This window comes from Artemia franciscana, chromosome 20 (assembly GCF_032884065.1).
Source record: "Artemia franciscana chromosome 20, ASM3288406v1, whole genome shotgun sequence".
NCBI classification, from domain to species: Eukaryota; Metazoa; Arthropoda; class Branchiopoda; order Anostraca; family Artemiidae; genus Artemia; species Artemia franciscana.
In genome coordinates this window covers 35,726,793-35,738,022 of record NC_088882.1, presented here as the reverse complement: position 1 = coordinate 35,738,022, position 11,230 = coordinate 35,726,793, and the positions used below count along the sequence as shown (strand labels likewise).

The following is an 11,230-nucleotide window of genomic DNA, read 5'->3' as shown; positions in this document are numbered from 1 at the left end:
TGCAATTTCAAAAATTTTGCTTTAGCTCTAAATTCTGATTGGTCAATTGAAAATTTTACGCTTGAAAATTGGACAATGTTCAACTCAAGAAATTGAGAACGGCATACATAATAAATAAATGATCTAATATTTGACCAATTATATTTGAGGGATATTTTGTTTTGCAACCTGTATTTAAATAAATTTGAAAATGGCACAATAAAAATTACGAAGTAAGCAAAAAAAAAAAAAAAAACGAAGAGACCTAATCTTCTGATTCCAAATTTTCAAATTGATACGTTTCTTTACGTTATAAAAATACGTTATTAGTACGTTAGTACGCTATTTAGAACTTGGCGAAAAAAAAATCAAACATATTTTTCTGAAACATAACATCGAAACTTGCTTCAAATATATTAGGCCTTTGGATAAGTTTCTAAATTTTGGGAAACACAAAATTTGCGGAATTTAAGGGAGCGGAATGTATAGCATTCTTCATTCTTGTAGTAAGTTATACATTGGCCGAACCTGCCAACAGTTTGTGAAACGTTTCATCGAGCACAGAATTCCATTGGCAATGCTGTTCAATTTTGGAAGCCTCCTGAAACTATTATTTCAGTTTTAGCAGAACATATTTTCGTCATTCTGACATTTTGTATAGGAAGCAACATCCATTCCTAAGGATAACGGCCTTATCCAATCGGCTAGGGAAATAAAAAACGTAAAACAAACAAAATGAAAATAAAAAAAGAAAAGAAAAAATAACAAAAAATATAAAAATAAGAAAAAGGCCATTTTCACAAATTTGTCAATTAATAGGGCACTGAAAATTTTAATATTTTTTCAATTTATAACATTATTTTAAATAATGAACCAATAATCAGGAATTGTAACAAATTCTTGCAAAATCCCAAGGAGTTAAACCAAAATGTCCAGCCAAAAGCTAAAAAAAAAAACAAAAAGACCAATAGCATTGGGGCCAACATAAAGATTAATTCTCAGCTTTTAATTAGATTCAAGTTTGAATTTATTAATCTACTATTTCTCTACCTCCCCCTTGGGAAAGCTTTGCTTTATAGGGGAGGTAGTAACAATTTTATGTTTAATATGTGTTTTGTTTAATAACAATATTGTTCTGCGTTCTACAAGGAAGATCAATTGGATATATATTGGTTTCTTCGTTTTATTATTATTATTATTTCTATTATTTTTGGATCCTTTTTTTTTACCTTGTAACGCTGAAGATAATTAATTTTATACAGGTAAAATACTTGTCTTTTTTGTTCCTTTTCTTTTTCCTCCTCCTTTTCCTCCTGGCCGAGACCCGTTGTTTTCTCTGAATTCATGTCTTTATTTTGGCATATATAATCACCGTGGCCAAGCCTACTTTTAAAACTGTGAACGATGATTTTGAAATTGCTGGTAATTTTAGCATCCTAGATGAACATGTGAGAAAAATGAATGAGCTTTTAAAGGTTTTGCAAATTTGGTGTGCTTGAATAGGGTTGAAAATTAATGTTAAGAAGATTAAATCACTAAGGTTAGGAATGAGTGACGAAGAGAAGGTGACGTTGGGTAACGAGAAGATCGATCAAGTGGACATCTTCACTTACCTTGGTAGCATTATTTGTAAAAATGGCGAACAAATATGACAAAATATGACAAAATATATAACAAAATTAAATTATTTAACAAATATGTATCTATGTATACATATATGTAAATATGTATGTATTTACCTATGGGCTCATATCCCACACGAATTCTCAAAGGTTCCCATAGTATTCTATAAATTCAAGAAACTTTGACTATTTTCCACAGTTTTAACGAAAGAAGGACCCTCCTCCCCTACCAAAAATTCCTTAGTAAATGGCCACTTCAAGCAGTACATTACACACAATTTTGTATCTTCTTCTTTTAGGGTGGAACTCAGCAAATCAGTCAAATTTTGGCCGCAAAAATTGGCTGGGATAAAATCTTTCTCGGTCAACCAGTAAAAATAATATCCCAAAACTATGACGGAATCACAGTGACAACAGATGGTGGATTCATTTTTAGGTAAGGCTGGTATGAAACATTCTTCAGAGTTATGACCCTTCCCCCCCCCCCAATTAAAAATCACTATAGTTTGTATGTAAATTCATTTTTGTTTGTTGCTGTAAAATGTGTAGTGCGTATGATCATCATAGGATAGAGTATTTGATTTTTAGATAAGGAAAACTTTATTTCGAATTTCCTGAATTATTTTGAATTATTTGGACCCCAACTTTATGAGAACACGTAGTCTATTAGATCCATCTACTGACCCAATATGCTTGTCACTCAAAGTTCCCATATTATTCTAAGCTTGTTGCTCACAAAACTCACAACACTCACTTTTTCTGTAAGAAAACGAGTGGTGGATTTTTCCGTAATTTTTTCGGAATAGTTAAATAAATTTTCCGATTTTTGATGTCTGCTGCTGTTTTTGAAGTGTTGCTTTCTTTTCTTTTTTATAATTTTATAGTATTTATTTTTTATAGTACTTTATAATTTTTTTACATGATTCTTTATATTTCAATATATGCAAGGTCAAGCCTATTTCAAGTGCTTATTGGTCTAAACTGCTAAAGTAGGAAAACCATTTTTTTTGCTGGATTTTTTTTAACTTAAACATATTATACATATTTAACTTTTCCCTCCTTTTTTGAAAAAAAAAACATATTTTGCTTGAAAATTGACCCCAATACCAAAAAGGAAGAATAAGACACAAGCAGGAACAGGATGTACGCCCCTCTTTCCTATCAGCCTCATAAATGCTGCTACCTTGGCCCCCTCCAAAATAATTTATGTCGTTTGAATAACTTCACTCCAGCCTGGTTTGGTGCTTATGGTTTTTTATTTATCTCATGAAATTCTGCCTAAAATAAATGCACATATGTCTGATCAATAGGTGGAGGAATGTCAAGCGGTTCTATTGAGGAAGGGGTTGAAAAGTAAAAATAGTATATGTGATTTAAAATTTTCTCTAGAGGATATCCTTTCAGCCACTCTTAAGGACTTTCCCAGAGTTTTATCGGTTCAGGGGAGATAATTCCCCTCTCCTTGACACGAGGGAATTCTAATTTCATGTTTTTTTAACTTAAGTATCAAAAATATGTTGGCCAAAAAAAGGTCAGTCAGACCCTGTCTACCCCCATCCAAAATCCTACGTCCACCCATAAGTCCCCTTCTTCGTGTGTCCTGATATGGTACTTACTACTTATGTTTGCTCGGTCTTTAATTTTGGTTATTTTATTTCATCCTATATTTTTTCTTTTTAACTCCTTCTAATTTCTTTCAGGGGCAAATATGCAATTGTATCAACCCCACCGAATTGTACAGCAAAAATTGAATTCAATCCCCCAATGCCAGAAATTCGAAGGCTTTTTCTGAATCACATGCCAATGGGACATTTTACAAAATTCAACATTATTTATGACAAAGCTTACTGGCTAGAAGAAGGCTTGTCGGGGGAGCTTACAAGCAATGGAGGAAAAACATTTGTTCCAGGGATCTCCGCTGGACCGTTGGGGATTGTTTTTGACGCAACGACGGATAACGGCGTCCCGGCGCTTGTTGGATTCATAGCTGCTAAAAATGGTGTGGAATGGAATGAAGTAGATGTAAGTTTCATGATTAGGTATTTGACCCTGATAGGTGAAAAGGTACTAAACTTACAAGACAGAATGGGCACCCACATAAATTCTTCCAGGGGTTGCAAGCTTACAAATCTTTTTTTTTTTGGTTTGTATATATATATATATATATATATATATATATATATATATATATATATATATATATATATATATATATATATATATATATATATATATATATATATATATATATATATATATATATATATATATATATATATAAAGTGAAAAGAGAAATCACCAATGCAACAGCACAAACACATAAAAAAAAAGAAAAAAAAGAAGAAGAAGACAGAAGGAGAAAAGGAAGACTGTTTTCCTACATTAGTGATTAATATAGATCAGCACTTGAGCGAGGCCTTAACCCTACTCATCCATACAATCACATAGGTCAAACAGCATAGATACAGTCTTGTATCTGAGTTCAAAGTAAACACACCTAGATTAAATTGGATATTTTATGAACTTATTAATTCAGTAAGCCCTTTTTAGCTTAAGAATTGTGAACTATTTCAACACTCTGAACTATTGAACTATTGAATTAATTGAACCAGCGTGATGCCTGTTACCAGTGACGATAATCCTGTCCTTGTTTATTCGCCGGTATTGAATTTTGTACAGAGCAATTTGCTAATTGGAGCAGAGGATGACGTGATTAAAAGGCATGGAGTGGAGTTTTTTGACTCTAATTCGGTCAAGGTGGCAAAGACGTTATTGTGGCAGCTTTGTCCGGGTCATGAAGATTGACCTATTCGGAAGGGAAATAATGCATTGGTTAGCCATTTCAGTCACATAATTACTTTATTAAAATCTCTTGGCGAGACTGACACTGATGTTCCGACATTTGTCACGGAACAACAGTTCCGGAACTGGCAGGGCTACGGAATAGCCCTGCCAGTGCCTACACCTTTTTATTCTCAAAATTTAATGAGCTCCATCAAGTTGTTTTGGGAATGTCTTCAAAACTTGACAATTATGAACTGAGCTTCCCCCAATTACCCAAGCCGGCTTCAGTGCCAGATTCGCATGAAACAGCTATCGTCTCAAAGGTGCCGGACGCCTTATCTGACCCTCTTAAGCGAAAAGCTGCTATAGACCAAATTACTGGACATGAATTAGTACGTAGCGTAAAGCCCATCAATGACAAGTGGTATATTAATATGGACAAGTCTGCTACGGAGGACTTCTGCTCGTCAATCCAGAACATAATCTCCGGTACTACAACAAAAGTGGTTTCCAAGCGGTTTTTTGGTATATCACGTAATATTCCTACCGATGTTGATATTACGGTACTCGGTAGCCAACACGGTATCAAAGATGCTAAGAGATTGGGCCTATCTAAGTCTGTGAAAATCGAGTTTTTGGATTCTTTTGCGCAATCTACGTTTTTCAAGCATGGCCTCAAAGTGGGCTATGAAATTTTTCCTGTTTACGAGTTTAAGGACCTACCCAAATGCTGTTTTAAATGCCGATGACTTGACCATCTACAGTATTCCTGTCCCAGCGTTCTCCCGAAATGTGCTCGTTGTGGAGGGCCACACATATCAACAAAAGATGAGCCATGCATTGCTGATCCCAATTGCGCCAATTGCGGCCAAAAACACCCTTCCTATAGCTTTTACTGCCCCGTTATTAAGAATCGAATAAAGTGCAAATCCACCTTTCAACCATGAGTGCATCAATCTCAGTCAATTCGTTCAATATAAATGGCACCAAAGATAAGGATTTTGTTATTGATGAGTTGTACGGTTCCTACGATTTGGTATGTCTCCAGGAGCATCTTCTCACTGCTTCAAGTTTGAATTTTTTGCGTCGAATTCAGCATCATACTGCGTTCCTGAGTCCAGCAAAAGCTACTGGTGGTCGCCCTTCCGGCGGACTAGCCTGTGTCTTTAAACGGGACATTCATCTACCCTCCCCAGTACCCTTCTACTCCGACGAATTTTTTTTGGCTGTGCGTGTCGGCAGTATTGTATTTATAAACTCTTATCTCCCATATGAAGGATACTCGATCAGATCCTTAACTAAATTCGGAAAGGCGTGTGGTCTGCTTAAGGATCTTGTGAATCAGGTACTGTTAAACTCTCTACAGTATATAATAATTGGGGACCTAAATACTGACATTAATCGATCTTCTGTGAGAAGTGAATTGCTTTTTGAGTGTCTTCCTTCGTACCACGTTGTGCCCAAGTCCCACAATTTTTCATATGTTCATCATTCTGGAAGCACAAGTGATATTGACCATATTATTTGCTCGCCTGGTATTATCTCTTCTTCTGCTTCTGTTCATGTTAACGAGCAAGATACTGACCACATGCCAATTTCAGCAACATTTACAATGGATATTGATCTATCGGAAACCAATTGCTCGCGAGAAAAATCGAAGTGGTTTGAAAAAAGTAATTGGAGCAAAGCCAATATACCGCACTACATCTCTACCTTGACAACCCTTCTTTCTACCATACGTGTTCCATATCATCTTCTTCAGCGCCAGGTACCTACGAATGGTAAAGCTGATATTGACTGTTATTATAACCAACTTGTGATGTGTATGAAAAGGGCAGAAGAAGCTGCCGTACCTCGACAACGTATTCGTAAAAGAACACAAAAACCTATCTGGTCAATGGACCCTTGTTTAAAGTCAATAAAAAATAAAGCAAAATTATGGCTCCAGATATGGAATGAATGTGGTCGGCCAAGTTCTGGGTGTGTCGCTGATATCAAACGTAAAACTAAAACCAATTATAAACGTTATCTGAGGTCGGCACGTTACCGCGGTATGGATTTCCCTGTAAGTAGGGAGGATTGGCGAAAAGTGATCAATTCTGACAAGATAAATGATGAAACTATGACAAGTAATTGCCTTCCACCTTCAGCTTGGTATAAACATTATTCTTCGATTTTTTCAGTGATTAATTATTCAATGCATTCTGTATATACTCGCCTTCTTACCCCCCTCTTTAGTACAACGTTTTCGCAACGCCATATAGTGCCCATATCTTTTTCTTCCGTAATTAATGCTGTTAAAAGTGTAAAATCTCATTCAATAGATAAGGATGGTATTTCTAAGATGCATATGCCGATTGAATGCACCCCCCTTATATCTCACTTTCAGCTTCTTTTTCAAATGTGTCTATGTACTTCATACGTACCTGAGAGTTTTCTGTGTGGCACTGTTTCGTCAATTTTAAAAAGGGGAAAGTCACCGACTGATTGTTCTTGCTATCGACCTATTACTGTATCTTGTAATATTAGTAAGGTTTTTGAGTATATTCTTCTACCATTTTTGACTAGTAATATTATTGAGGATGAGAACCAATTTGGTTTTCGAAGTGGGGTGGGTTGTCAGCATGCACATAAGATTCTATCTTCTCTATTGGCTGATAATTCTTCCAAGGGAAATGGTCTTTATATTTGTGCTTTGGATCTTTCGAAAGCGTTTGATAGTGTGGTCCATAGTCAGCTCATTTTTTCCTTGTATAATTCTGGGGTCAATCTCTCTGTTATAATGCTTCTTAGGTTTTGGTATTCAAATTCGTTTCTTCAATTAAGATCTGCACCAGACACTATTATAAGAATGCGAAGAGGAGTTAGGCAGGGTGGTGTTCTGTCCCCTACGCTTTTTAAGATTTGTATTTCTAGTGTGCTGGCTAAGATTTCAGGTACATACCTTTCTGGTCTTGCGGATGTTTCTTATCTTGCGTATGCTGACGACTTGCTTCTGATTAGCCGTTCCAAAAAGGGTCTTTCCAAAATGGTCTCTATAGTTTCTGATGCTTTCTCTGATATTGGCCTTTCAATTAATATAGATAAATGTGAGTTTCTTCCCTATAACTGTACTACTGCTACTCCCCTTCACTGTAATAACTTTACTATCCCTCTTGTTGATTGTATTCGTTGGCTTGGTATCTCTATTACTAACAATCTTTCGAGCTTACGTCAGCGTACTGTTTGTGATATAAGTAAAAAGATTCAGATTGGTTATGCAAAAATTGTTGCAAATAGAGGGAAGTATAATAGACGTGCGCTGGCTAAACTTTATTCTACTTTCTGTGATCATTCTGTCCTTTATGCTTCAGGTCTTTTCCCCCTTCTTAATAATGGTAATTTAAAAAGAATTCGGATAAATTATTTCAAATTTTGCAAATTTCTTCTGTATCTTCCACCTTGGACAAAAAACCGGACTCTTGTTAAAAAATTTTCAGTTCCTGATATAACTTTAAAGTTGGAGATTCTCCAAATGCGCGCCTATCCCCTCACCACCGTTTTATCCGTTTTTTTCGTTGACTTTGTGTGTGTATTTGTTTTTCTCTTTGTGTTTTTTTGAATTTCATTTTTTGTGTGTATTATTTAATTTTTTGTATTAACGTAAAAAATTTCTATTGTCATTACTTTTCATTTTTTGTATGTTTTGCTTTTTTGTGTGTATTTAATTGTTTGTACTCCACATTTTAATACTTTTATAGTGTTGTTGTGGGTAAGAAATAAATTATTATTATTATTATAGCCATACATAATCAACCATAAAGAATAATCCGTGGACAGGCAGTTGTGTCGTCAATAAGTATAAGTCGTCATTTACCAAACAATAAAAACTGTAAAGACAAATAATTCAGAGGCAACAACCCAACACAAGGTCTATATATATATATATATATATATATATATATATATATATATATATATATATATATATATATATATATATATATATATATATATATATATATATGTCGGTGTGTGTGTGTATATACAATATATGAAATAGTCATTTGAGAAAGTATTATATATTGATAAGCAAAAGAGTAACAAAATGATAAGACAGCAAGGACTCCCATGTAAGTTTTTCCAGTGGTGAGTCCGTGAATTTTATTTTCTTTTTTTTGGGTGGGGTGTAATATATGAAAGAAACATTTTTCCCAGAAACGTGAAAGTGTTCCGAATTGCACAAGATTTTAGGCCTTATGTGTAGTGTTCCTCTAGGAAGGGGGGAACTGAAGCCCCCCTAGCGTCCCCTGTTGATGCCCTCTCAGGAATTTGCTTAGAAAAGATGTTGAATTGTTCAAAGTTCAGGATATAGGGTCTCACTATCTGCCAGGAGCTATTAAATTATGTTAAAAAAGAGTTTTAAGTTATGTAGAAAAGAAAAGATTTTGCAGAAAAATTTTCTAAGTGTTAGGCCTTACCAGACAGCAAGGACACCCATGCAAATTGTTTTGACGGGGTGTGAACCTGCGAATATTTTTCCGGGGGGAGGGCGAATATATGAAAGAAATATTATTATTTGGTAATGTGTAAGATTTCCCCCGAATGTTACAAGACTTTGGACGTTATGAATTTGTATTCCTCTTTGGAGGCAGGGGGGACTGAAGTCTCTCTGATGCCCCCTGTTGGTGCCTTTACAGGCCTGTGTTCAGAAATATGTTGAACTATTCAAATTTAGGACCTCACGATTTGCCTTTTCCTAGGAATGATATTCACTTCCCTAGTTGGAAAAATATCACATAAAATATGCATTAAAATGCTTTGTATTTAGTCCCAATGATCTTTAATTTTTCCTTTTTATTGAAGAAAGTTCATAGTTAGTACCTCAACATACCTGTCTCTAAATTTTTAGTCTTTGACTTTCCAGTTATGACACTATATCATTCAGTTTCTAATTTACCTGGATTCCTTTGGATTCCTGGATTCCAAATTCAGGATTTAGGACCTCACGATTTGCCTTTTCTTAGGAATGATATTTAATTCCCCAGTCGGATAATTTTCCATAAAACATGTATTAAATTTTTTTGTGATTTAGTCCCAATTATTTTTTCTTTATTATTGAATAAAGTTCATAGTTATTTCCTCGACATACTTGTCTTTAAATTTTCGATTTTAAATATTCGATTCTCCAGTTGTGGCATTATATCATTCAGTTTTTAATTTTTCTGGATTCCCTTGGATTCCTGGAATCCAAATTCAGGATTTAGGACCTCACAATTTGCCTTTTCTTAGGGATGATATTCAATTCCCCAGTTGGATAGTTTTTGCATAAAATGTGTATTAATTTTCTTGAAATTATTCCCAATTATTTTTTCGTTATTATTGAATAAAGTTCATAGTTATTTCCTCGACATACTTGTCTTTAAATTATCGACTTTAAATCTTCGATTCTCCGGTTGTGGCATTATATCATTCAGTTTTTAATTTTTCTGGATTCCTTTGGATTCTTGAATTCCAAATTCAGGATTTAGGACCTCACAATTTGCCTTTTCTTAGGGATGATATTTAATTCCCCAGTTGGATAATTTTTGCATAAAATATGTATTACATTTTTTTGGAATTTAGTCCCAATTATTTTTTCGTTATTATTGAATAAAGTTCATAATTATTTCCTCGACATATTTGTCTTTAAATTATCGATTTTAAATCTTTGATTTTCCAGTTGTGGCATTATATCAATCAGTTTTTGATTTATCCGGATTCCTTTGATGTCTTTTTTTCTTCACTGATGGCGAAATAATGCAACAGCAATAACATAGTACTGTTAGCCATATAGTCAAAATCCCCAAATTGTGATGATTCTGTTTTTATCACCCAAAAAACACCTATTTTTAAATTTTATTACCAACTATTTTAAATTGATTAAATAAGCTACAATTGTTCATCAAAATTAGGTAATTTAATTGTTAATACGTTAGTTAAACTAACTTTGAGTTAAAATATATGAAAAAAGGAGGAATCCTAAAGAATTTCTTTGGGGTACGCCATTGTGACAGGAGGATTGAAGTGATAGTTCAGATGCTTGATTCCTTTCAATCTATTTGATGGGGAAGAGGAAGTCACCAGGGGGAGGGGGATTAAATACAAGACCTAGCAGAATTGCAGCAATAGTAGCAAACAATAGTATCATTTTGCAACAGAATAATTAACTTCTTGTTCATTTTATTTTATTCAGTTGCTTTTGTTCATTCAGTTTTGTTCATTCAGTTGCTTCGTTGAGATTTCAGTCTTTGTTGTTCTAACTCTTAAGTTATGTGATAGTTATAGTTTTGATTTGAAAAAAGGTAAATTAACTAATTAATCAAGGTAATAAAGTAACAAAAGTTAAATTAAGGTAAAGGTAAATTAACGCTAAATTAACTATTTGCAATTTTCAGAGAGAAGTAAGAAAGCGAGCAGTTCTGGAAGATTTGGCAAAGGCTTTTGGACCATGGGCTTTGAACCCTGTACTTTATACTGAGAAGAATTGGTCTGAAGAGCCTTACGCAGGAGGATGTCCTGTTGCTTATAACGTCCCAGGTGTTGCTTTCTCTTTTAAAAGCTTTAGAGAGCCACATGGAAGGTATGTACGTCCCTAAATTCAAAAATAAAATTTAGTCAATTTCCGGTTTTTGTTTACCGGCACCAAGGTAATGAAAAGTGGGAGCAAACAGAACGTAAGAATAGTTACCACAGTTATCCCATTGTCTCAGATGTTGCTTTCTCTTTTAAAAGCTTTAGAGAGCCACATGGTAGGAATGTACATGTCTAAATTAAAAGGTGAAAATTTAGTCAATCTTTGGTTTTGTTCACCGGTACCAAGGTAA

The 11,230-nt window shown here is 34.4% G+C and overlaps 1 protein-coding gene across 1 annotated transcript; it reads left to right on the top strand.

Moving 5' to 3' along the window:
• Window positions 1–1,876: 1,876 nt before the first annotated feature.
• Window positions 1,877–10,986, top strand: LOC136040385 (probable flavin-containing monoamine oxidase A; the record flags this gene model as incomplete). Its single annotated transcript, XM_065724643.1, is given in 3 exon segments — window positions 1,877–2,037; window positions 3,302–3,623; window positions 10,802–10,986. Coding segments are annotated over 2 exon segments (443 nt in total), but the record flags the coding sequence as incomplete, so codon positions are not given.
• Between the last annotated feature and the right edge of the window lie 244 nt (window positions 10,987–11,230).